We start from the raw sequence: 27,846 nt of genomic DNA on the forward strand, positions 1-27,846 counted from the left end.
CCCTGTAGCAGCGGATGTGCGCATGCTCGGCCTCTGCTACATTCATCGTCTATGTGACTGCAGCGCTCGGTTATTTCCGGCAATCCCACAGACAATGAGTGAGGCAGAGGTCGTACACGCACATCCGCTCCATTTAAGACTGGATTCCCGAGCCCCGATCTTGGGATTGCTGGTCGTCCAAACACTCTATCCTATTCCTAGGAGATAACTTCATTTCTATTTTTTTTTAAATAGGTGAATTTAGTCCATAAATTGGACATGGCTCCTCCACTCCTCAGAAAAGAATCTAACACGTGAAAAAGCCGTAGAATGTGTCTCTGCTGTTCGTTACAACGATTAGCACAAGTACTGTGTGAATGGGGCCTAACACAAGCAACAATCTCCCCTCAGGACGAAAATGTAGCGATTTTTTTCTGTGGATTTTCACATGGAAGAACCACTGTGTGTTACAATAGCAGCGTTGTAATATAGTTACAAAATATCATCGACGCAGAGATTTTCTCATTATTCCTCATTCGTGCTTTTTTAGCAGTTGTCGGCCATGTTTGTTCACATGTTGCATTTTTGCTGAGTTTTTTTTTTTTACTACAGATAAAACCTGCTCTCTTGGCCGTAAAAAAAAGCTGCTTACAAAAAAGCAGATTTTGCTTCATTTTTTGCCGTGTTTTTCAGATAATTTTATCAGCGTGCACAAGAGACAAATGTAAGTGCCTCAAAAAAATAAAAATAAAAAATGATGCAACTTTCTGAATTTTCTGCACCAAAAACGCAGCAAAGCCTCATACCTGCATTTTTTGTACTAATTTGATGCTTTCTATGGTTGGAAAATGCTGCAAAAATGCTGAAAGAAGTGACATAATGCTGTTTAAAAAAAAACGGAGCAGTTTTCCAGTTCAGTCAGGGGAAAAAAAAACAATGTGTGTGCAGGAGATTTCTGACGTCTCGTAGCTATTGCTGGTACTGGAAACCAAAGCTTAAGATTTGCAGCAAAAACGTAAAGTGTGAACATAGCTGTAAAATGACCTGGGGTTGGCATTTTATTAGACGTTAATGGGAACCTGACAGGCGATACGTGGTGCGAAAACCACTGGGGACCCGTCTGCAGGGCCGGCATTAGGGGCAGGCAGACCAGGCAGCTGCCTAGGGCCCCCGCTCCTCCAGGGCCCCCCAACCAGTGGTGTGCTGCTAAGGCTATGTTCACATTAGCGTTTTGTGGGGTTGCGTCATGCGCAGCAGCGGCGACGCATGCGTCATGCGCCCCTATATTTAACATGGGGGGCGCATGGACATGCGTTGTGCTGCGTTTTGCGACGCATGCATTTTTTTTGCCGCAAGCGTGGGGCACAGAAAACGCAGCAAGTTGCATTTTTTTTGCGTCCAAATTTCGGCAAAAAAGGACGCATGCGTTGCAAAACGCTGTGTTTTAGCGTGCGTTTTGTTGCATTTTTGTTTGCGCTGTGCGTTGCGTCTACGACGCAACATCGCACAACGCAAATGTGAACGTAGCCTAATAGCTGCACACCACGCTGCCACTATGGGACCCGTGAGTAAGAGGGGGCCAGGCACCGCAAAAAAATCGAAATGTCTGAAAAGATTTTGCAGCACAAAGTGATTAAAACATGGTATTTGCCCTAAAACAAGGGGTTAAGCTGCTCTTCGCAGTGTGTAAGGATCCTAAGCGCCACGGATCCGTCCCGACGACAGCAGGCATGACACAGCTCCCTTCTAGCGCATGCGCATCTTAGCCCGTGCCCCCCTGACCAATCAGATTAGCTAGCAACTGAAAGCCACTCCCCTTCGTCCTGATTGGCGCAGAGTTGTCATGTGATACATGCTATATTTCTGGATTTGGTCCCGTTTCTGACGTCATTAAACGTCTTTCGGTGGTCGGAGGCTGCTGTCATGTCCGCTCTCAGGGTGACCCGGGTAAGCGGGGAGCGGTGCTCTGTGCCCTCCGGGGTCTGTACCACCTCAGTGTGGAGTGACCGGACATGGCGACCTCTATTGGGGTCGCTCCTTTATAAGCTTGTCGTGTAGGACTACAAATCCCATCATGCGTTGCGTCTTCTGCAGGTGCGCATGCGCCTTCATATTGTCCCTCGCAGTAATCAGTGGCTTACAAAGGCCGGTATGATGTGGCACTACAAGTAGCAGCATGCATAGAAATGACGCCGGGGCTGGGAGCAGCAGCCGTGTGTCCTGGACCCGGGCATAAAGCTGCAGCCCGGCCAGTGACGAGTGTCCGCTGGTGTCTCCAGACCTCTGCTTGCTGTCAGTGAATGGGAATGTTTATTTTTAAAATTCTTTATTTTTGGACAATGCAAACGTCTATTGTTAATGTTTATTAATAATAAATCCATTGTGGGCCACATTACAGCAGGATGGTGCCCAAAGCCAGTAACATCAGTGGGGTAATGGCCGAAGAGCGGGGTCCTGTGCAGGAGGTTTCCTCTCTGATGTCCCCTTATAGCAGCTTCATCACGATCCCCCATGGACTGACGGTGCACAGTGACCTTATGGCTGCAGAGGATCCTGTACGCCGTCATCTCAGGATGATTTTTACGTCTGATGGCTTTTTCCTCTTAGTTTTAGGAACATAATTCTGCTTCTTTTAGGAACCTGCGATAATGGCTTCTGCTTTTGGCCCCTTGTGATGGTGCAGACGCCTGAGAAGGTCACGTGCCTGCAGAATGCGGCGGTGCAGGGCTAGGTGTGATGCATGTGACCCTCGGCCCCGTGTTCTGTGCACCTGTCCTACAGACTCCTCAGAAGGTCACGTGCCTGCAGAATGCGGCGGTGCAGGGCTAGGTGTGATGCATGTGACCCTCGACCCCGTGCTCTTTGCACCTGTCCTGCAGACTCCTCAGAAGGTCACGTGCCTGCAGAATGCGACGGTGCAGGGCTAGGTGTGATGCATGTGACCCTCGACCCCGTGCTCTGTGCACCTGTCCTGCAGACGCCTGAGAAGGTCACGTGCCTGCAGAATGCGGCGGTGCAGGGCTAGGTGTGATGCATGTGACCCTCGACCCCGTGCTCTGTGCACCTGTCCTGCAGACTCCTCAGAAGGTCACGTGCTTGCAGAATGCGGCGGTGCAGGGCTAGGTGTGATGCATGTGACCCTCGACCCCGTGCTCTTTGCACCTGTCCTGCAGACGCCTGAGAAGGTCACATCCCTGCAGAATGCGGCGGTGCAGGGCTAGGTGTGATGCATGTGACCCTCGACCCCGTGTTCTGTGCACCTGTCCTGCAGACTCCTCAGAAGGTCACGTGCCTGCAGAATGCGACGGTGCAGGGCTAGGTGTGATGCATGTGACCCTCGACCCCGTGCTCTGTGCACCTGTCCTGCAGACGCCTGAGAAGGTCACGTGCCTGCAGAATGCGGCGGTGCAGGGCTAGGTGTGATGCATGTGACCCTCGACCCCGTGCTCTGTGCACCTGTCCTGCAGACGCCTGAGAAGGTCACATCCCTGCAGAATGCGGCGGTGCAGGGCTAGGTGTGATGCATGTGACCCTCGGCCCCGTGCTCTGTGCACCTGTCCTTCAGACTCCTCAGAAGGTCACGTGCCTGCACAATGCGGCGGTGCAGGGGTAGGTGTGATGCATGTGACCCTCGGCCCCGTGCTCTGTGCACCTGTCCTGCAGACTCCTCAGAAGGTCACGTGCCTGCAGAATGTGGCGGTGCAGGGCTAGGTGTGATGCATGTGACCCTCGGCCCCGTGTTCTGTGCACCTGTCCTGCAGACTCCTCAGAAGGTCACGTGCCTGCAGAATGCGGCGGTGCAGGGCTAGGTGTGATGCATGTGACCCTCGGCCCCGTGTTCTGTGCACATGTCCTGCAGACGCCTGAGAAGGTCACATCCCTGCAGAATGCGGCGGTGCAGGGCTAGGTGTGATGCATGTGACCCTCGACCCCGTGCTCTGTGCACCTGTCCTGCAGACTCCTCAGAAGGTCACGTGCCTGCAGAATGCGGCGGTGCAGGGCTAGGTGTGATGCATGTGACCCTCGGCCCCGTGCTCTTTGCACCCGTCCTGCAGACGCCTGAGAAGGTCACGTACCTGCAGAATGCGGCGGTGCAGGGCTAGGTGTGATGCATGTGACCCTCGGCCCCGTGCTCTGTGCACATGTCCTGCAGACGCCTGAGAAGGTCACATCCCTGCAGAATGCGGCGGTGCAGGGCTAGGTGTGATGCATGTGACCCTCGACCCCGTGCTCTGTGCACCTGTCCTGCAGACTCCTCAGAAGGTCACGTGCCTGCAGAATGCGGCGGTGCAGGGCTAGGTGTGATGCATGTGACCCTCGGCCCCGTGCTCTGTGCACCCGTCCTACAGACTCCTTAGAAGGTCACGTGCCTGCAGAATGCGGCGCTGCAGGGCTAGGTGTGATGCATGTGACCCTCGGCCCCATGCTCTGTGCACCTGTCCTGCAGACTCCTCAGAAGGTCACGTGCCTGCAGAATGCGGCGCTGCAGGGCTAGGTGTGATGCATGTGACCCTCGACCCCGTGCTCTGTGCACCTGTCCTACAGACTCCTCAGAAGGTCACGTGCCTGCAGAATGCGGCGCTGCAGGGCTAGGTGTGATGCATGTGACCCTCGACCCCGTGCTCTGTGCACCTGTCCTACAGACTCCTCAGAAGGTCACGTGCCTGCAGAATGCGGCGGTGCAGGGCTAGGTGTGATGCATGTTACCCTCGGCCCCGTGCTCTGTGCACCTGTCCTGCAGACTCCTCAGAAGGTCACGTGCCTGCAGAATGCGGCGCTGCAGGGCTAGGTGTGATGCATGTTACCCTCGACCCCGTGCTCTGTGCACCTGTCCTACAGACTCCTCAGAAGGTCACGTGCCTGCAGAATGCGGCGGTGCAGGGCTAGGTGTGATGCATGTGACCCTCGACCCCGTGCTCTGTGCACCTGTCCTGCAGACTCCTCAGAAGGTCACGTGCCTGCAGAATGCGGCGGTGCAGGGCTAGGTGTGATGCATGTGACCCTCGACCCCGTGCTCTGTGCACCTGTCCTACAGACTCCTCAGAAGGTCACGTGCCTGCAGAATGCGGCGGTGCAGGGCTAGGTGTGATGCATGTGACCCTCGGCCCCGTGCTCTGTGCACCTGTCCTGCAGACTCCTCAGAAGGTCGCGAGCCTGCAGAATGCGGCGCTGCAGGGCTAGGTGTGATGCATGTGACCCTCGGCCCCGTGTTCTGTGCACCTGTCCTGCAGACTCCTCAGAAGGTCACGTGCCTGCAGAATGCGGCTGTGCAGGGTTAGGTGTGATGCATGTGACCCTCGGCCCCGTGTTCTGTGCACCTGTCCTGCAGACTCCTCAGAAGGTCACGTGCCTGCAGAATGCGGCGGTGCAGGGGTAGGTGTGATGCATGTGACCCTCGGCCCCGTGCTCTTTGCACCTGTCTTGCAGACTCCTCAGAAGGTCACGTGCTTGCAGAATGCGGCGGTGCAGGGCTAGGTGTGATGCATGTGACCCTCGACCCCGTGCTCTTTGCACCTGTCCTGCAGACTCCTCAGAAGGTCACGTGCCTGCAGAATGCGACGGTGCAGGGCTAGGTGTGATGCATGTGACCCTCGACCCCGTGCTCTGTGCACCTGTCCTGCAGACGCCTGAGAAGGTCACGTGCCTGCAGAATGCGGCGGTGCAGGGCTAGGTGTGATGCATGTGACCCTCGACCCCGTGCTCTGTGCACCTGTCCTGCAGACGCCTGAGAAGGTCACATCCCTGCAGAATGCGGCGCTGCAGGGCTAGGTGTGATGCATGTGACCCTCGGCCCCGTGCTCTTTGCACCTGTCTTGCAGACGCCTCAGAAGGTCACGTGCCTGCAGAATGCGGCGGTGCAGGGCTAGGTGTGATGCATGTGACCCTCGGCCCCGTGTTCTGTGCACCTGTCCTGCAGACTCCTCAGAAGGTCACGTGCCTGCAGAATGCGGCGGTGCAGGGCTAGGTGTGATGCATGTGACCCTCCGCCCCGTGCTCTGTGCACCCGTCCTGCAGACGCCTCAGAAGGTCACGTGCCTGCAGAATGCGGCGCTGCAGGGCTAGGTGTGATGCATGTGACCCTCGGCCCCGTGCTCTTTGCACCTGTCTTGCAGACGCCTCAGAAGGTCACGTGCCTGCAGAATGCGGCGGTGCAGGGCTAGGTGTGATGCATGTGACCCTCGGCCCCATGCTCTGTGCACCTGTCCTGCAGACGCCTCAGAAGGTCACGTGCCTGCAGAATGCGGCGGTGCAGGGCTAGGTGTGATGCATGTGACCCTCGGCCCCGTATTCTGTGCACCTGTCCTGCAGACGCCTCAGAAGGTCACGTGCCTGCAGAATGCGGCGCTGCAGGGCTAGGTGTGATGCATGTGACCCTCGGCCCTGTATTCTGTGCACCTGTCCTGCAGACTCCTCAGAAGGTCACGTGCCTGCAGAATGCGGCGGTGCAGGGCTAGGTGTGATGCATGTGACCCTCGGCCCCGTGCTCTTTGCACATGTCCTGCAGACGCCTCAGAAGGTCACGTGCCTGCAGAATGCGGCGCTGCAGGGCTAGGTGTGATGCATGTGACCCTCGGCCCCGTGCTCTGTGCACCTGTCCTGCAGACTCCTCAGAAGGTCACGTGCCTGCAGAATGCGGCGGTGCAGGGTTAGGTGTGATGCATGTGACCCTCGGCCCCGTGCTCTTTGCACCTGTCCTGCAGACGCCTCAGAAGGTCACGTGCCTGCAGAATGCGGCGGTGCAGGGCTAGGTGTGATGCATGTGACCCTCGGCCCCGTGCTCTTTGCACCTGTCCTGCAGACGCCTCAGAAGGTCACGTGCCTGCAGAATGCGGCGCTGCAGGGCTAGGTGTGATGCATGTGACCCTCGGCCCCGTATTCTGTGCACCTGTCCTGCAACGACCGATGTCGCATCACGCTTCTAGAGCAAAGGTTAAATAACATCACAGCAAAATCCTCTCCAGTCCCGGCCAGCATTAGCGATCACGTTACCACTGCTGTGCACGTCACTGCTGACATTGTAGCTTCAGTGCATGGCCGCCTGAATCCACAAGGTGATCACACTCCTTCAGTCTATTATTTCTGACCTCTATTTTTACTCTTCGTCACGACAGCACCCCACATGAGAGAGAGGGATCCGCCCATAGGAACAGGAAACCTACAGAATAAAAGGAGGCGGTCCCCTCTCCTCCTCAGTTTAGGTTTCCTGTTCCTATGGGAATCCCAGGACGTACCTACAGAAGATCCTGGGCCATGCACCCGCCTGCGTCGGTCTCTGTAAGGAACGGCAGGGGCTGCGGTTCCAGTAGCAGCGGCGGGGGAGCCACTGTGTACAGCCTCCCCCCTCGTCTGATGGATGGCCATGGTCCGTGTCCGGTCACCGCTGGTCCGCCCGGCTCCATGAGGGCGCGCGCGCTCAAAGCGGCCGGCTAAATAAGCAGCCGCTGCCGCATGGAGGAATGAGCGGCGCGTCTGACCCGGAAGTCGCTGGAGCACTTCCGGGTTCGGGCCGGGGAGGCAGGAGATTCGGCGCCACTTTTAAAAGCTGCAGCGCTACTGTCGGCCGGTGTGTGGATGTGAGTATGGCTTCACCGGCCGACGAAACGCACCTTGTAGTATCAGAGCGCTCTCCTAGTAAGGAGAAAAGCGCCAGGAGCAGCATTAAAGATGGTGGTCGTCAGGAGCGATCTTCCACCAAGCAAAAAGATCCCTCAAAGAATCCGCCTCCAGATCCGGTACCTGTCAGCTTCTCTGGGTGAGTTTAAAGACTTCTCTACCTATATGCTGATGTATGTTCCTCCTATGTCCCCTTCCTTTAGTCCAGGAAAAAGGCACACAAGTCCAAGCACAAAGAATGTGCTTTATGTTCACAGCCCCTTCCAGACTCCTATATGAAGAAGTTATGCTCAGATTGCATCATACTGACCTTGCGTCAGGAAAACATTATGACTCCATCTGACGTTAGAGCCATGATTCGAGAAGAGATGCAGGGACTGTCACAGGCTAGTATCTCTAGCTCCCGCCAACCTAGCAGATCCCCATCTCCGGAAAATCCAGAATCGGAGGAGGTGCATAAGTCCTCAGATGAGTCGGAAACTCGGCCGAGTTCATCCGAAGATGAAGGGGGGTTATGTCTGCCTAACAGCAGCGTGGACAGCCTGGTAAAAGCAGTCAGAAACACGATGGGGTGCCCTGATGAGAAAGGGAAAAAATCAGCTCAGGACATTATGTTCGCGGGGTTAGGACAAAGGAAGCGCAGATCCTTTCCCGTTGTCGCAACCGTTAAAGAATTAATTAAAAAAGAGTGGGACAAACAGAGCGCCAGAGGTTTTCTACCATCTTCCTCTAAAAGGCGATATCCCTTTGCGACGAGGAGCTGAATACTTGGTCGAAAGTGCCAAAAGTGGACGCAGCTGTAGCCTCAACCTCAAAACAGTCAGTCTTGCCTGTAGAGGATTCAGGGATGCTAACGGATCCATTGGACCGTAAAGCAGAGGCCCTGCTTAAAAAATCTTGGGAGGCCAATACAGGGGCATTCCGATGCGAGATCTCTGCTGGTTTGGATGGAACAACTGGAGGAGCAGATCAGAGGTAGAACTGCAAGAGACTCCATTCTACCAAAGATCCCTCTGATGAAGGAGGCTGTAGCATTCCTGGCAGACGCCTCAGTAGATTCGCTACGCCTAGCAGCCAGGTCAGCCGGCTTAACAAACACAGCCCGGCGAGCACTCTGGTTGAAGAACTGGAAAGGGGACGCACAGGCAAAGGCAAAGCTTTGTGCGCTCCCCTGCCAGGGTGAGTTCCTTTTCGGGAAGACTCTGGATGAGATCTTAAAGAAAGCAGGAGAACGGAAGAAAGGTTTTCCTAATCAGTATCTTCCGTCTTACAGGAGAGCATTCAGGAGACGACCCTTTTCCAGGAAACCATTTGAGCAAAGGGATCGCTGGGAGGCGAAAGACCCTAAGCAAAAAGGAGCCCTGTTTACCGGGTCTTACAACGCAAAACGTGGCAAGTACCGCTAACCCTGAAGTAGGCGGCAGATTAAAATTTTTTCTATCCAAGTGGGAACATATAACATCCAACCGTTGGATCCTGGACATTATAAAAGATGGTCTTAAATTAGAATTTTTTAGAATCCCTTGGGATTCTTTTATAATAACATCTCCAAAGGGACAAGAACAACAAGAGGCTCTAGAGTCCGAGATTATTTCTCTCCTATCTAAAAAAGTGTTGGTAGAGGTTCCCCAAGATCAAAGAGGAAGGGGATTTTACTCCCCTTTGTTTTTGATCAAAAAACCAGATGGTTCATTCAGAACCATCATTAATCTCAAGAAATTAAATTCCTTTCTATATAATCGAACTTTTAAAATGGAGTCTATTAGTTCTACCATCAAGCTCTTGTTTCCTAGGTGTGTCATGGCCGGAATCGACCTAAAAGATGCCTATTATCATCTTCCTATACATGCCGAACACCAGCAGTATCTAAGGGTAGCAGTCATCCTGGCAGGACAGGTTCGTCACTTCCAGTATGTAGCAATGCCCTTTGGGCTTTCTATGGCTCCCCGCATCTTTACAAAGGTGATCCTAGAAGTGATGGCTCACTTACGCCAGCAAAACACTCTTATAATACCCTACCTGGATGATTTTCTTGTTATCGGAAATTCCAGATACCAATGTGAAATGCGGTTATCTAATGCGATCTCATCCTTGCAGGGTCTAGGTTGGATCGTGAATTACGAAAAATCCAGGTTGAATCCAGACACCATCCAGATATTTCTGGGAATTCAACTAGATTCTGTAAGTCAGAGGAGTTTTTTGCCACAGTCAAAGAAAATAATTATTCAAACAAAGGTGTCAGAGGCAGTATCAAAGCCCCGTATGACCCTGAGGAAGGCCATGTCCTTACTAGGATCACTGTCCTCATGTATACCAGCCGTACTGTGGGCTCAATATCATACCCGTCAATTGCAGTATGAAATATTATCCATTCAGAAGGAAGTACATTTAGAGGGTAAAATCACTCTCTCCAGTGACGTAATTGAATCCCTGAGCTGGTGGTTACACATGGATCACCTTTCAGGGGGTGTACCATGGATGATAATTCCCTCCAAAACAATTATCACTGACGCCAGCCCTGTGGGTTGGGGCGCACATATGGAAGATAGTCTGATCCAAGACACCTGGAATCAGGCGGAGCAGGAGTGTTCTTCAAATTGGAAGGAGTTAAAAGCAGTTGAATATGCCCTAAATCATTTTCTTCCACAGGTTCAGGGAAAGCATGTGAGAGTTCTGTCAGACAATTCCACCGCAGTGGCGTACATAAACCGTCAGGGAGGTACACGATCAGGAACCCTGATGAATGTAGCAGCAAACATCCTCCAGTTGGCAGAGGTTCATCTTCCATCCTTAACAGCCCTGCACATCAAAGTAGCAGAAAACACCAAGGCGGACTACCTCAGCCGAAACAGGCTACGACAAGGGGAATGGTCATTAAACAAGGACATATTCAACATGATAACAGAAGAATGGGGCGTACCCCAAATAGATCTGTTCGCCACAAGAGACAACAGACAGGTAAAGACATTCGCTTCCCTGAACCTCATGGATCACCCAGATATGTTGGACTCTCTTCACCATCCTTGGAGCTTCAAACTGGCATACAACTTTCCTCCAATGTCTCTGATACCTCTAGTGATCAGGAAGATCAGGAGGGACCAAGCCAGAGTAATCCTGATTGCGCCCTTCTGGCCAAAAAGACCATGGTTCTCGTGTCTCCAGAGCATGTCTCTTTGCGATCCATGGATCCTTCCTTCACACAGGGAACTGCTGTCTCAGGGCCCATTTTTCCACCCGCAAGTGAAAAGTCTTCACTTGACGGCGTGGAATTTGAGAGGCAGTTGTTAAGATCTAGAGGGTTCTCGGAACAACTAGTTAACACCCTATTGTTGAGTAGGAAAAGATCTACCACCGTATTGTACAGCAGGGTATGGAAGAAATTCTTAGATTTTCATACAAAACCATTCTCTAAGCAGATTCTGATAGTTCCGATTCTAGAATTCCTACAAAGAGGAAGAGAATTAGGTTTATCGGTGAACACCTTAAGGGTTCAGATCTCAGCTTTAGGAGCCTTGTATGGGGACAACATAGCAGCCAACAAATGGGTCTCCAGGTTTATCAAATCCTGTGAACGTTCCAATCCGGTCCATATTCCCCGTCTACCTCCGTGGGATTTGAATTTAGTCTTAGAGGCCTTAACTGACTCCCCATTTGAGCCACTAGATACCATACCTCTAAAGGTCCTAACATACAAGGTCGCCTTATTGGTAGCCCTTACCTCAGCTAGAAGGGTTAGTGATATCCAGGCTCTATCAGTAGACCCGCCTTTCTTAGTGGTATTTCAGGATAGAATTGTCCTAAAACCTGATCCCTCATACCTCCCTAAAGTAGCATCCACCTATCACAGATCTCAGGAGATAATTCTGCCTTCCTTTTTTAATACACCTGTGAACCCAGAACAACATAGGTTGCACACCTTAGATGTCAGAAGAACTATCCTAATGTATATAGAGAGATCTCAAACATGGAGGCAGAGTAGGGCTCTGCTTATCTCCTTTCAGGGCCTGAGGAAAGGATATGGGATCACAAAGGCTACCATTTCTCGATGGATTAGAGAAGCCATCTGTCTAGCCTACACATCAAGGGGCGAAATCCCACCAGTGGGGATTAAAGCGCATTCAACGCGGGCCATGGCTTCTTCTTGGGCGGAACATGCAGATGTACCGATCCATATGATATGTAAGGCCGCAACCTGGTCCTCACCTTCTACCTTTTACAACCATTACAGACTTGACCTTTCTGCTTCCTCTGATTTGACCTTTGGTAGAGCTGTGCTCAGTACAGTAATCCCACCCAAATAATGAATCTCTGAAAATCTCTCATGTGGGGTGCTGTCGTGACGAAGAGTAAAAATCCGGATTACGTACCGGTAATGCTCTTTTAATGAGTCACGACAGCACCCATGTATTACCCTCCCTAAATTATGCACAGCACTTTTCTTTAAGTTCAGAGAAGTAATGGTTGTATAGGGTTAAGAAATTTTTATGTTATTGAATAAGAATGAATACTAACACTTTTGCGGTTCCCTTTTTATACTCTGTAAACTAAACTGAGGAGGAGAGGGGACCGCCTCCTTTTATTCTGTAGGTTTCCTGTTCCTATGGGCGGATCCCTCTCTCTCATGTGGGGTGCTGTCGTGACTCATTAAAAGAGCATTACCGGTACGTAATCCGGATTACTGCTCTGATGGGGGTTATTATCCCTCTTGTGCAGATTTGTATCTTATACTTTTACATAAGTAGATATGCTCATCCTTGAATGCTGCAGCTCTGCCCTTCCTCCACTCTCAGCCCTGCACTTGCTCCCTTGCCAGCCCCTCATCCAGTGTTGCCCCCCACCTGTCCAGTGCTGCACCCTTGCCCTCCCCCATCCGGCGCTGCACCTATGCCTTCACCTTTACCCCTTGTCCTGCGTTGCACTTGCTCCCTTGCCCCCTCCTGTAAGGCATTGGACCTGCACTCTTGCTTCCCCCCTTCACATCTGCCGCTGCACCTGCGCTCTTGCTTCCCCCCTTCACATCTGCCGCTGCACCTGCGCTTTTGCTTCCCCCCTTCACATCTGCCGCTGCACCTGCGCTTTTGCTTCCCCCCTTCACATCTGCCGCTGCACCTGCGCTTTTGCTTCCCCCTTCACATCTGCCGCTGCACCTGCGCTCTTGCTTCCCCCCCTTCACATCTGCCGCTGCACCTGCGCTCTTGCTTCCCCCCCCTTCACATCTGCAGCTGCACCTGCGCTCTTGCTTCCCCCCCTTCACATCTGCCGCTGCACCTGCGCTCTTGCCCCTCCCCCATCAGGCGCTGCACCTGCACACGTGTCTGGACTATCTGGGTGACAAGTGATTTCATGGCAGCCAATGATGATCATAATCCAGCTTTTCATATAATTTGGTATTTGTGTGAATTGCGGAGGAGGTCGGGGTATGTAGACTTTATTTGGAAGATCGCTGTTGAAGGGGGAACACTCCACGACCATTGGGCCTAGCAAAAACTGCTCCTGCAGCGATATTACTGTGACATGTCAGAAGTTTTTCCAAATGGCAAGATCCCTTTAAATTCAGGTCCTCGGAGTTATTTAACGTGTACCTGCCACTTCCATAAAGATGTTGTGGGCGGAATCCATATTCATGAGCCTGACAAGTCTTCAGATGAGCCCACACCTGGGATTTGCAGGTCACATCCGCACATTTCCAGGCTGCAAATTGCTGTCGATTCTTGTAAGATGTGATTAAGTTAATGTTGTCTTGTAACAGATGAGTGAAGGGTGCAGAATCCACGTAAATGGTGAAATCTGCTCTGAATTCAGCGCAGAGAATTTTTAAGTTCGGACGGCAGGTCGATATTCGCAAGCATGTTTTGTAGCAGTGCGTAGATGAGATTCGTTGAATTTTGCATTTAGTTATCTGCATGCAGATCCGGGGGAATCTAAAAGTAGAACAAAGTCATTCTGTAGATTTCTAAATTAAAAAAAAATTGCATGAAATTTTGCAGCATTGGGATGAGCTGTAAAAACCTCGCCCACCTGCCTTCATGAGTACGAACGAGATTTTCAGCTCCGAATCTGCAGCAAATCTGAACACTGGGCCGGGATATAATCCATGTATACAGTAAAAAAAGGAATCTCCTCACTGGCTGCTGTGAGTTCCATGTCCAGGAAAATCACAAGGACAAATGCACCAACAGCAGAAAAGTTCCACCAAATATTCCGTGACCAGATATCCAGCGTACAGGCCGCGGTGCTTGTACTGCTCAGGAGAAAATGGCGCCACTTAGTGCTGAGGAATAGTGCTGCCGTTATTGCAGGGTATACGTGCTGCGATGGGCAGGCACCATATCTATCGGACAACGCCGTTACCTGCCTTCTCGTGGGAAACAGAAAAAATATTCCAAAATATATTAAATATTTACACTATATCCTATAGATTAAAATACAGGTAGGTGCAAAACAGAAACCTATATAAAAGAAAATGTGCATCAGATGTAGATTTATAGAAACCGCAGAATCCTTCTTTTCGTTTAGACCCAAAGGACCAAGTGGATTTCATCCTGTCTATTGCAGTGGCTTTAATCTATGGTGAAAACGCACAGTGTCATTTCACTTGCTGCAGACTTGCAGTCCGCAGCTCGGCTCGTTTTGCTGCAGATTGTTTTCGGCAGTGTATCGATGTGATTTGGTGAAGTGTTTTCTGCTTTGCAGCTAATATAAAAGGCTTATCACTTAATGGTGACCAAATAACGATAAAAGATCCCCAAGTACTTATGTATAAAATATCACTTTTATTAATAAACCTTAAAAACAGGAAATTACATTACAAAAGGGTACTAAGTCCTGTGACGAGGGACTCCATTACCATAGGGTATTCCAAAACATTGGCTACATCAACAATGAAATGTATATCGCTTAATACATGAGCAAAAAATCCCTAATTCATATAGGGTATATGTAAGAGCCAAAAGTAAACTACCATGGCATTCCTACATAGCAGAGTATACCTATATTTGTCCCCCTGTGCCTGTGTGTACTTAATTGTGTAGTAGTTTAGCTCAAACAATGATAAGTATTAGACAGTTCTGTTAATTGACGTGCAGCCACGTGAAATCCTCTCGGCGTCCCTCTGGCCCGACGCGCGTTTCGCACTGCTTCTTCGGGAGGCGAAGGCTGTAACTGCGCATCTCTGGGGAACCGCGGGTGAAATCTGCACCAATGCTGTCTGTGTGTACAGAGCCCAATACTGGTGTTTTAGTCTAGATACAACTTGAAGCAAAACGTCAGCTGATTATAAAAAGTTGTTTCTATTCTCTGGCAGCAAAAGGAAATCTTGATTGTGACAAAACTTTAGAATGTAAGAGAAAGAAGCAGAACTTCTCATTGATTATTCAATTTCAGGTGCTGCAGCGCATTGCTCAGAGCGGCTGGAGAGCACAGTCCACGGCTCCTAAGGCGGCCACCGCGTCATCCTCCCACCCGGGCTTCAGCTTCGGTAAGAATGTCCTCTTGTATCACATGACAAATATTGTGTCAGACTTGGCTTGATAAGATGAGGATGCACTGGGGGGCTACAATGGGGCTGGAGGTTATAAACCGAGGGGCAACGATGGGGGTGCAGGTTATACGCGAGGGGCAACAATGGGGCTGGAGGTTATACACCGAGGGGCAACGATGGGGCTGGAGGTTATACACCGAGGGGCAACGATGGGGCTGGAGGTTATACACCGAGGGGCAACGATGGGGCTGGAGGTTATACACCGAGGGGCAACGATGGGGCTGGAGGTTATACACCGAGGGGCAACGATGGGGCTGGAGGTTATACACCGAGGGGCAACGATGGGGCTGGAGGTTATACACCGAGGGGCAACGATGGGGCTGGAGGTTATACACCGAGGGGCAACGATGGGGCTGGAGGTTATACACCGAGGGGCAACGATGGGGCTGGAGGTTATACACCGAGGGGCAACGATGGGGCTGGAGGTTATACACCGAGGGGCAACGATGGGGCTGGAGGTTATACACCGAGGGGCAACGATGGGGCTGGAGGTTATACACCGAGGGGCAACGATGGGGCTGGAGGTTATACACCGAGGGGCAACGATGGGGCTGGAGGTTATACACCGAGGGGCAACGATGGGGCTGGAGGTTATACACCGAGGGGCAACGATGGGGCTGGAGGTTATACACCGAGGGGCAACGATGGGGCTGGAGGTTATACACCGAGGGGCAACGATGGGGCTGGAGGTTATACACCGAGGGGCAACGATGGGGCTGGAGGTTATACACCGAGGGGCAACGATGGGGCTGGAGGTTATACACCGAGGGGCAACGATGGGGCTGGAGGTTATACACCGAGGGGCAACGATGGGGCTGGAGGTTATACACCGAGGGGCAACGATGGGGCTGGAGGTTATACACCGAGGGGCAACGATGGGGCTGGAGGTTATACACCGAGGGGCAACGATGGGGCTGGAGGTTATACACCGAGGGGCAACGATGGGGCCGGAGGTTATACACCGAGGGGCAACGATGGGGCCGGAGGTTATACACCGAGGGGCAACGATGGGGCCGGAGGTTATATTCCGGGGCACGATGATGGGGCCAGAGGTTATATACACAACAGTGGGTCTTGATGAGAAACCGAAATTCAATGATTAAGAAATGGAACCCATGACTTTTCTCCATATAATGTAACTTTCTGCCCTGACAGCTCTTCCTTAAATGTATTTGTGGAGGTCCTGGACTGCTGGGTTCTGGATAGTTGGACTTTTTTTGTGCGTTTGATATTCTGAATACTCTCTACATGACATATAATGCGTGTCTACTCCTGATGTCATATGGCTGTTCACACCATGCGTTGCCTGGGAAGCCATTTACGTCCTGTATGTTCTCTGCACAGAGCTCAGCGAGCAGCAGAAAGAGTTTCAGGCCACCGCTCGCAAATTTACCAGAGAAGAGATCATTCCCGTAGCCAGCCATTATGACAAGACCGGGGAGGTGAGCGGAGCGGCGGCCATCGCCTTCTGTACGTGCATTGTAATGAAAGAGTTAAAAACAAATCTCTTCTCCTCTTAGTATCCGGTTCCTATCATTAAGAGAGCCTGGGAGCTGGGGCTGATGAACGGGCACATCCCAGAATGCTGCGGTAAGGTTACACCTCTCGTCCTGGGCACCACTCTATAATGGGGTAGAAGGAGGTAATTGGGGATGGGGCTGATTACAAGCTGCTCCGCCCTCCTGACTGAGCATGGGGCTGATCACAAGCCGCTCTGCCCTCCTGACTGGGGATGGGGCTGATCACAAGCCGCTCTGCCCTCCTGACTGGGGATGGGGCTGATCACAAGCCGCTCTGCCCTCCTGACTGGGGATGGGGCTGATCACAAGCCGCTCTGCCCTCCTGACTGGGGATGGGGCTGATCACAAGCTGCTCCGCCCTCCTGACTGGGAATGGGGCTGATAACAAGCCGCTCTGCCCTCCTGACTGGGGATGGGGCTGATCACAAGCCGCTCTGCCCTCCTGACTGAGGATGGGGCTGATCACAAGCCGCTCTGCTCTCCTGACTGAGGATGGGGCTGATCACAAGCTGCTCCGCCCTCCTGACTGGGGATGGGGCTGATCACAAGCCGCTCTGCCCTCCTGACTGGGGATGGGGCTGATCACAAGCTGCTCCGCCCTCCTGACTGGGGATGGGGCTGATCACAAGCCGCTCTGCCCTCCAGACTGAGGATGGGGCTGATCACAAGCCGCTCTGCCCTCCTGACTGGGGATGGGGCTGATCACAAGCTGCTCCGCCCTCCTGACTGGGGATGGGGCTGATCACAAGCTGCTCCGCCCTCCTGACTGGGGATGGGGCTGATCACAAGCCGCTCTGCCTTCCTGACTGGGGATGGGGCTGATCACAAGCTGCTCCGCCCTCCTGACTGGGGATGGGGCTGATCACAAGCTGCTCCGCCCTCCTGACTGGGGATGGGGCTGATCACAAGCTGCTCCGCCCTCCTGACTGGGGATGGGGCTGATCACAAGCCGCTCTGCCCTCCTGACTGAGGATGGGGCTGATCACAAGCTGCTCCGCCCTCCTGACTGGGGATGGGGCTGATCACAAGCCGCTCTGCCCTCCTGACTGGGGATGGGGCTGATCACAAGCTGCTCCGCCCTCCTGACTGGGGATGGGGCTTGATCACAAGCCGCTCTGCCCTCCTGACTGGGGATGGGGCTGATCACAAGCTGCTCCGCCCTCCTGACTGGGGATGGGGCTGATCACAAGCTGCTCCGCCCTCCTGACTGGGGATGGGGCTGATCACAAGCTGCTCCGCCTTCCTGACTGGGGATGGGGCTGATCACAAGCCGCTCTGCCCTCCTGACTGGGGATGGGGCTGATCACAAGCCGCTCTGCCTTCCTGACCTGTTCATAGTGATTTGTGCATTTCTCATACAATTTATGCAGCATATTTTCTTAGAACTGTGTTGTCGTTCCTCTGTTATTCCTCCTGGGAATCTCTAAATTCATGGACATTAAGGTGACACTATTTCCTACCTCCACACCGTGACTGTGTCTTCTCGGAGCCGCTGGTACCAGGGGGAGCCCCGGTCTTATACCATGCTTCGTGCATGATACCGGCAGGAATTCGGCGTCCTCTGTGCTGATGTTTATCGACCTGCGGTACGATCACTGATTTGTCTTCTACAGGAGGCCTGAACCTCAGCATCTTTGACACTTGTATGATAACGGAGGAGATGGCGTATGGCTGCACCGGTATTCAGACCGCCATAGAGGCCAATTCACTGGGGGTGAGTATAGAGACGTACGGGATCTCCAAATGTCTGACAGGAGAGAAGCCCCCCATCATAGTCTGTGGGGAATAGTGAGTGCAGCTCTGGGGTATAATGCAGGATGTAACTCAGAATCAGTAATGTAATGTATATACACAGTGACTGCACCAGCAGAATAGTGAGTGCAGCTCTGAGGTATAATACAGGAGGTAACTCAGGATCAGTAAGGTAATGTATGTACACAGTGACTGCACCAGCAGAATAGTGAGTGCAGCTCTGGAGTATAATACAGGATGTAACTCAGGATCAGTAATGTAATGTATGTACACAGTGACTGCACCAGCAGAATAGTGAGTGTAGATCTGGGGTATAATACAGGAGGTAACTCAGGATCAGTAATGTATGTACACAGTGACTGCACCAGCAGAATAGTGAGTGTAGATCTGGGGTATAATACAGGATGTAACTCAGGATCAGTAATGTAATGTATGTGCACAGTGACTGCACCAGCAGAATAGTGAGTGCAGCTCTGGGGTATAATACAGGATGTAACTCAGGATCAGTAATGTAATGTATGTACAGAGTGACTGCACCAGCAGAATAGTGAGTGCAGCTCTGGAGTATAATACAGGATGTAACTCAGGATCAGTAACGTAATGTATGTACAGAGTGACTGCACCAGCAGAATAGTGAGTGCAGTTCTGAGGTATAATACAGGAGGTAACTCAGGATCAGTAAGGTAATGTATGTACACAGTGACTGCACCAGCAGAATAGTGAGTGCAGCTCTGGGGTATAATACAGGATGTAACTCAGGATCAGTAATGTAATGTATGTACACAGTGACTGCACCAGCAGAATAGTGAGTGCAGCTCTGGAGTATAATACAGGATGTAACTCAGGATCAGTAACGTAATGTATGTACAGAGTGACTGCACCAGCAGAATAGTGAGTGCAGCTCTGAGGTATAATACAGGAGGTAACTCAGGATCAGTAAGGTAATGTATGTACACAGTGACTGCACCAGCAGAATAGTGAGTGCAGCTCTGGAGTATAATACAGGAGGTAACTCAGGATCAGTAATGTAATGTATGTACACAGTGACTGCACCAGCAGAATAGTGAGTGCAGCTCTGGGGTATAATACAGGATGTAACTCAGGATCAGTAATGTAATGTATGTACACAGTGACTGTACCAGCAGAATAGTGAGTGCAGCTCTGGGGTATAATACAGGATGTAACTCAGGATCAGTAATGTAATGTATGTACACAGTGACTGTACCAGCAGAATAGTGAGTGCAGCTCTGGGGTATAATACAGGATGTAACTCAGGATCAGTAATGTATTGTATGTACACAGTGACTGCACCAGCAGAATAGTGAGTGCAGCTCTGGGGTGTAATACAGGATGTAACTCAGGATCAGTAATGTAATGTATGTACACAGTGACTGCACCAGCAGAATAGTGAGTGCAGCTCTGGGGTATAATACAGGATGTAACTCAGGATCAGTAATGTATGTACACAGTGACTGCACCAGCAGAATAGTGAGTGCAGCTCTGAGGTATAATACAGGAGGTAACTCAGGATCAGTAATGTAATGTATGTACACAGTGACTGCACCAGCAGAATAGTGAGTGCAGCTCTGGGGTATAATACAGGATGTAACTCAGGATCAGTAATGTAATGTATGTACACGGTGACTGCACCAGCAGAATAGTGAGTGCAGCTCTGGAGTATAATACAGGATGTAACTCAGGATCAGTAATGTAATGTATGTACACAGTGACTGCACCAGCAGAATAGTGAGTGCAGCTCTGGAGTATAATACAGGATGTAACTCAGGATCAGTAATGTAATGTATGTACACAGTGACTGCACCAGCAGAATAGTGAGTGCAGCTCTGGAGTATAATACAGGAGGTAACTCAGGATCAGTAATGTATGTACACAGTGACTGCACCAGCAGAATAGTGAGTGCAGCTCTGGGGTATAATACAAGATGTAACCCAGGATCAGTAATGTAATGTATGTACACAGTGACTGTACCAGCAGAATAGTGAGTGCAGCTCTGGAGTATAATACAGGATGTAACTCAGGATCAGTACAGGATATGTAATGTATGTACACAGTGACTGCACCAGCAGAATAGTGAGTGCGGCTCTGGGGTATAATACAGGATGTAACTCAGGATCAGTAATATAATGTATGTACACAGTGACTGCACCAGCAGAATAGTGAGTGCAGCTCTGGAGTATAATACAGGATGTAACTCAGGATCAGTAATGTAATGTATGTACACAGTGACTGCACCAGCAGAATAGTGAGTGCAGCTCTGGAGTATAATACAGGATGTAACTCAGGATCAGTAATGTACAGTACAGTATGTACACACAATCAAGTGCTAATTTCCTCGCTGTTGCAACTTTTTTTTTTTTTTTTTTTTGCTTTACAGCAAATGCCAGTGATCATTGCAGGGAATGAGGCCCAGCAGAAGAAATACCTGGGAAGAATGACTGAGGAGCCGCTGATGTGTGTAAGTGAATCTTGTGTATTGGTGTGAGATTTTATGGTTGCCCGTTCCTGCAATGATTTCTTTGTTCTTATTGGAATGTGCACATTGTAGTCTCAGACTGAAGGCATCAAAACCAGGAAGGAAGAAACATGTTTGGCGACAAGGCATAAAGAAACATGTGCTAAACAGACCAGAATATGTGTTACACCTCAGAATCCTCACAGTACACCCCTACTAGTGATGACGGCTTTACACCTTCTTGGCATTCTATTCGCAGCTTCATCAGATCGTCAGATGGACCGGCTTCCAATCATCGGGTCGCCTTCTCAAAGAGACCATTTGTGAAATCACCGAAGGTGTTCTCTTCTGCCAGGGGTTTTCAGAGGCAGAGTTGATGTACAGCTCCTTTCAATGCTGAGCCCAAAATATGGAAAGAACCATTCAAGAAAAGAAAAACCACAGTCCATCATTACTGTAAGACATGAATGTAATTCAAGCCAGAAAATTGCTAGAACCTTGAAGGTTATCCTCAAGTGCGGTCATGAAAAACATCAATCGCTATGGTAAAACTGTATCTCACAAGGAGTGTTCCAGGAAAGGAAGACCAAGAATGGCCTCTGCTGAGGAGGATAAGTTCATCAGAGCTGCCGGCCTCAGAAGCCACATTTTGACCTGAGAGAATTGCCCTAACCAATGATCTACAGACATAAAGTAGCAGATACATCTCGGTCATCTGTCCCAGGGAGGCTGCGAGCAGCGGTCTTTATGGTGGAATTGCTGTAAAGAAGCCGCTATTGAGGACCACAGACAAGAAGAAGAGACTTGTATGGGCCAAGCAACTCAAGGACCAGATATTAAGCACCGAGGCGAGGTGTGATGTGGGGGGCTCGGCTGGTCACACTGTTGGTGATTTATTACAAATCATGGCAACCTCGCGATTCTGCAGCGACTGACGTTTCATCTGGTCTGTGTTTAGTGGGATCATCAGTTGTGTAACAACCTGGAACACCTTCCGACGATGTAAGGAGGCTCTGACCAAGAAGGAGAGAAATGGAGGCTGTGTCCAATGACATGGCCTCTACAATCACCGGCCTCGGCTTTATGGAGATGGGTTGGGATGAGTTTAGACATAGAGTGAAGGCAAAGCAGCCGACAGGAGCTCTACACCTCCGGGAATTCCTCCAAGACTGCTGGAAGCCTCCAGGTGATGACCTGATGAAGCTGCTGAGAGAATGACGAGGTGGTGTAAAGCCGCCATCAGAGTAAGAAGGTGGGAGTCTGAGGAATCTAAGGCCTACCACGTTCTGTTTTGTCAGGTGTGCTTCTTTATTCCTTGTTTCCATATGTTGTTCTTCTTTTGTGGTTTTGATGCATTCAGTCTGGATCTACAAAGTGCACAATGCAGTAAGAACAAGGGAAAACCAATGCATGAACGGGGTGTCCGTACTTTTGACCGGTGCTGTATTTGTACAGTGGAATTCCTTTAATCCAGCCCCGGATTTATTATAACTATATTTTATCTGTTTTATGTCATGTCCTCTAGGCGTACTGTGTAACTGAGCCCGGCGCCGGCTCTGACGTGGCCGGTCTGAAGACCCGAGCTGAGAAGAAGGGCAATGAGTACATCATTAATGGCCAGAAGATGTGGATCACTAATGGAGGCAAAGCGAACTGGTCAGAGGCGAGATTTCTCTGTATTGATTGTTGTTCATCTTCGGAGGGAACAGTTCACCCTTTTTTTTTTTTTTTTTTTTTGGTGGAGAGCGGTGAGGGGTTACTTGGCAGCTGTATAAAGCTAGATAGGTAAAGCCGCTAGTGGTGGATTTGATATTTGTTTGGTGCCAAAGGCTTTTATGCAGAGCGCAGCAGTCAAGATGAGATTGACACCTCTCTGCACAAAGCGTGTTCTGGAATATTGGTCGCTGCCTATTCAGAGCACAGACACCAATGACAATCATCTCGGCTGTTACGCTCTGCATAGGCAGGGACTTATACTGCTCTGCATCTTTCCTCTCACTTGTAATTTTGTGAGAACAAAGAGACCTGTTGGAGGGGCTTTCTCAAAATAATAATAATAATTAAAAAAAAGCCATAATAGTTTCAAGTTTTTTTTTCTAACTCTGGGCTAGGGATAGGGCTGGTGATTGATGGGGAGATGGCTGGTGATAAGGATAGAGAGAGGGCTGGGGATAAGGATAGAGAGAGTGCCGGGGATAAGGATAGAGAGTGGGCCGGGGATAAGGATAGAGTGGGGGCCGGGGATAAGGATACAGAGAGGGCCGGGGATAAGGATACAGAGAGGGCCGGGGATAAGGATAGAGAGGGGGCCGGGGATAAGGATAGAGAGAGGGCCGGTGATAAGGATAGAGAGAGGGCCGGTGATAAGGATAGAGAGAGGGCCGGTGACAAGGATAGAGAGAGGGCCGGTGATAAGGATAGAGAGGGGGCCGGTGATAAGGATAGAGAGGGGGCCGGTGATAAGGATAGAGAGGGGGCCGGTGATGAGGATAGAGAGAGGGTCGGTGATAAGGATAGAGAGAGGGTCGGGGATGAGGATAGAGAGCGGGCCGGGGATGAGGATAGAGAGCGGGCCGGGGATGAGGATAGAGAGCGGGCCGGGGATGAGGATAGAGAGCGGGCCGGGGATGAGCCTACATTTAGGTTTAGCTAGGGCAGTAAAATGGTTACATAAAAAAAATCGCAATGTGATTAAAAAAAACTTTGTATTTTAACATTTTTCTGGGGGATTTGAACATAAGCAGAACCTCTTGGTTTGAAGGTGCAGATCAGAATATTGGGTGCTCGCGGCATGTGATTGGGGCCTATTTATTTTTAGGGATAGGGGTTCTTTGGGATGTGGAGCCTCTGTGGCCCATAGGGACAATACCTTTCCATGGAGGTGTCAGAGGGTCCACCTCTACTAATCGCTTTTGGTACATAGTTGCCCATTTATATAAATAGGTGCCACCTTGTACTCTGCTTCCAGTGCAGTGTGACCTGGCTACATCAGCTGATCACAAGGTTACTTCCTCGGGCATCCTAATTATCAGAGGTTTTTCTTGCATATTTTATAGGTACTTTCTTTTGGCTCGCACCAATCCTGACCCCAAAGCTCCAACAGGGAAAGCTTTTACTGGGTTTATCGTAGAGGCCGATAGTCCTGGAGTACAAATTGGGAGAAAGGTGAGGACTCTGACAGGTTGCTGTGACCTTTCTCGTCGTTGTGTTTTCTTGTATCCTCATTGGGAGCAGGTAGTTGTATGGCAGAGGTGTCAAACTGCATTCCTTGAGGGCTGCAAACAGGTCATGTTTTCAGGATTTCCTTGTGTTGCACAGGTGATAATTTAATCACCTGCACAGAATGATTCCATCACCTGTGCAATACTAAGGAAATCCTGAAAACATGACCTGTTTGCAGCCCTCGAGGAATGCAGTTTGACACCTCTGTTGTATGGTGCTTGCTTTTTCTGTCCTCGCCCCTTTGGGTCTGGGTGCTGCACCTCCGTGCACTGCAGCTGTACAGTATGGGGGATTTATTGGTTCTCTCTGCTGCATCTGTTTCCAGGAGATGAATATGGGGCAGCGCTGCTCAGACACCAGGGGGATTGTATTTGAAGATGTCAGAGTTCCCGCTGAAAACGTCCTAATCGGGGAAGGAGCCGGTTTTAAAATTGCCATGGGGGCATTTGATAAGACCCGTCCGCCGGTAAAATGCTCTTTCAGTATGGAGTATCTCCATCCTCTGTGAACCGTGCAGCTTGGATGAAATGTGCTTTGTTGCAGGTGGCAGCGGGTGCCGTCGGATTAGCGCAGAGGGCGCTGGATGAAGCCACCAAGTACTCGCTGGAGAGGAAGACCTTTGGAAGAGTTCTTGCCGAGGTAAATGAAGGAGGCTTGATTGTAGCTTAGACACAGCAGAGATATAGGTAAGGGGCCGGGTTTTGCCCTCCTTGCATGCAGCAGCCTTTCCTGTTAATCCAGACCCCACTAGTGCATGTTTTATTTCTTCTCATGGTCCAGTTGGAAAATCGCCCATTTACACAAGCACATAGGTAACTATTAGTCCATTAGTCTGCTGCGTCTGAGCGAGCAGGAGTGGAAGAGATGCAGACGAGGGAGAGTTAGCTCCATGAATCTCCACATATCCATCTTTTATTCCTTTGTCCAGCATCAAGCAGTGTCCTTCTTACTGGCCGAGATGGCCATGAAAGTGGAGCTCGCCCGCATGGCGTATCAGAGGGCAGGTTGGGAGGTGGATTCGGGCAGGAGGAACACATACTACGCCTCCATTGCCAAGGCATTTGCAGGAGACATCGCCAATCAGGTGGCTTCAGACGCAGTCCAGATATTTGGAGGAAATGGATTTAACAGCGAATATCCTGTGGAAAAGCTGATGAGAGATGCCAAAATCTACCAGGTAAGAGGAATGGATCTGCACAGACGAATGCTGTGAAATCTAAAAATCTACGCAGTCTCTGATCTCTGCTGTAGCCACTTTAATGCTGCCGTCTATTATCTCTGACAATGGCATTTAAGTGGTGCAATCCAATTAGGCCGCCTGTTGTGGCTCCCATCAACCCCCACCTGACATGATAACTCTGGATTTGCCATGGTTCCCCCTCCCTCAACACCACCACTATCTTGATGCTCATGTGAAGATCTGCTTAAAAAAAATACACTAAAAGGCGATCAACGTATTGTACATATCCTAAAGTGGCTCCAATAAAAACTACAGCTCGTCGCAGAAACATGCAAGCCCCGATACGGCTATGACGGCTGAAATATATACATATATATATATATATATATATATATATATATATATATATATATATATATATATATATATATATATATATATATATATATATATATATATATATATATATATATATATATATATATTATGACTCCTTTTGAGAAAAGGTGCAAAAGAGCAAAAAAAGAAAACCGTTCTAGTAGTGGACAACCCCTTTTTAATATGCTTGGAGTGGGCTGCAGTAGCGCAGGGACGTGTGAGAACACGAGGATGCAGGTGACGTGGGACCTGATAGCTGCTGCATTATCAGACAGTATGCAGTGTATATAAAGTCAGGGCCGGCGTCAGCACCCGGCGCACCTGGGCAAATGCCGGGGCCCTAGAGAGAGAGGGGGGCCCACTCACGCTGTCATAGATACAGCTGGGAGAGCAGAGCAGGAGAACATGCTCTCTCCGCCCACAAAGTCACTGCTGGCTGCGTTCTCTTAACCCCTATGTGCCAGCTCTGACACAAGCATCTTCTCACTCAGTCAGTGCAGCCAGGCAGGCACACATAGGGGTTAAGAGAACGCAGCCAGCGTGACATTGTTTGTGGGCGGAGAGAGCACGTTCTCTGCTCTGATCTCCGCCCCTGGCTGGCTGCCGTGCTGCTGAAGTTATGAGGCAGGTTCAGGAGGAGCTCCTAGTCCTACCAGTGCCTGAGTGAGTGGCGCTGCTATATACTACGTGGGCTGCGCTGCTATATACTACGTGGGCTGCGCTGCTATATACTACGTGGGCTGCGCTGCTATATACTACGTGGGCTGCGCTGCTATATACTACGTGGGCTGCGCTATATACTACATGGCTGTGTTTATATGCGATCATGAATCGGGGTATGTGTTAAAGGGGGGGCCCACTGAGACTCTTTCGCCCGGGGCCCTCAAAAACCTGGAGCCGGCCCTGTATAAAGTGCACCAGAGAAAATGTTCAAGGCGTTGTCCAGGATTGGAAAAACATGGCAGCGTTTCCCCAGAACCAGCGCCTCACCTGTCTGCACATTGTTTGGTTTTGCAGCTTTGCTCTTTGCAGTGATTAGAGTCGATATGTAATACCACACACAACCTGTAAAGAGTTGTGGCGCTGTTTTAGTAGAAATCTTATCCTGAACAACCGTTTTACGAGGTTTGGAAGCACAGTGAGGGCATTTCTATATTTCTGAGGTTGTATCACAGCCGTGCACACGTCCTGTAGTGGCATCAGTCAGCTGGCGATTCTACCGTACCCCATATGGATGTGATATGTTGGCTCTTTGTATTCCAGATCTATGAAGGAACAGCCCAGATCCAGAGGCTCATCATCGCCCGGGAACATTTTTGCAAATACAAGGAATAAAGAATCTTCCGCCTCCACTCTGGACTGTTCTTCACCCCCGGCCTTAATAACAAGCTTGGTTTCTGTACTTTGTACTTTATGACCGGCTGCAGACAATTTTTGATTGTATCTGTAGGTTTTATAATGTTCTGCACATTGAGAAGATTATATCATATCTGGAGTACAGATATTAATCTGTCATCCAAGAAGTGCCACTAAATACATTCTTATTAAAAATCAAATTCCTTTATTAGACAATGAGATAAAACTAAGCATACATAGACATAAACAAGGTGCCTCATAAACAACCCACTTGCGGTCAACAGGGAATACGAATACTGGAGCTCCAGTATTCGTATTCCCTGTTGACCGCAAGTGGGTTGTTTATGAGGCACCTTGTTTATGTCTATGTATGTTTAGTTTTATCTCATTGTCTAATAAAGGAATTTGATTTTTAATAAGAATGTATTTAGTGGCACTTCTTGGATGACAGATTAATATCTGTACTCCAGATATGATATAATGGATACATGAAGTGTTGCCCACTCCCCTAGTGGGATTATGGGCTTGGGCGTTGTGCTTACATTGAGAAGATGTAGCCTCTTAATGTCGTGACATCGGAAATGCACATGAAAATGCAAATGTGAATCCATCCAAAAATTGTACAAATAAAAGTCTCTAAAAACTGATATTCAAGATATTTTTATTTGGAGGGGAAAAAAAGTTTAAGCCCCCGCCCCTCCCTCCTTGTCCTATTAAAAAAAAAAAAATACATGTGCACTGCTTGTAATAATGGAGGTTGCATTTCCCTGGACCAGCTGCTGGCACAAGGCATCCTGTAAAGAACCGAAGGCTGCAAAATATTACATCTCCT

The 27,846-nt window shown here is 50.0% G+C and overlaps 1 protein-coding gene across 1 annotated transcript; it reads left to right on the forward strand.

Moving 5' to 3' along the window:
* The first annotated feature begins 1,816 nt into the window (after positions 1-1,816).
* Positions 1,817-27,661, forward strand: ACADM (acyl-CoA dehydrogenase medium chain). The gene is made up of 12 exons (XM_069738299.1): positions 1,817-1,926; positions 14,977-15,070; positions 16,478-16,575; positions 16,654-16,723; positions 18,267-18,367; positions 20,801-20,881; positions 22,404-22,534; positions 23,935-24,043; positions 24,426-24,566; positions 24,644-24,739; positions 25,029-25,277; positions 26,922-27,661. Exons 1-12 carry the CDS (start codon positions 1,903-1,905, stop codon positions 26,991-26,993), a joined length of 1,266 nt encoding a protein of 421 aa, XP_069594400.1. The 5' UTR covers positions 1,817-1,902; the 3' UTR covers positions 26,994-27,661.
* Positions 27,662-27,846: the final 185 nt, after the last annotated feature.

This window comes from Ranitomeya imitator, chromosome 8 (assembly GCF_032444005.1).
Source record: "Ranitomeya imitator isolate aRanImi1 chromosome 8, aRanImi1.pri, whole genome shotgun sequence".
NCBI lineage: Eukaryota > Metazoa > Chordata > Amphibia > Anura > Dendrobatidae > Ranitomeya > Ranitomeya imitator.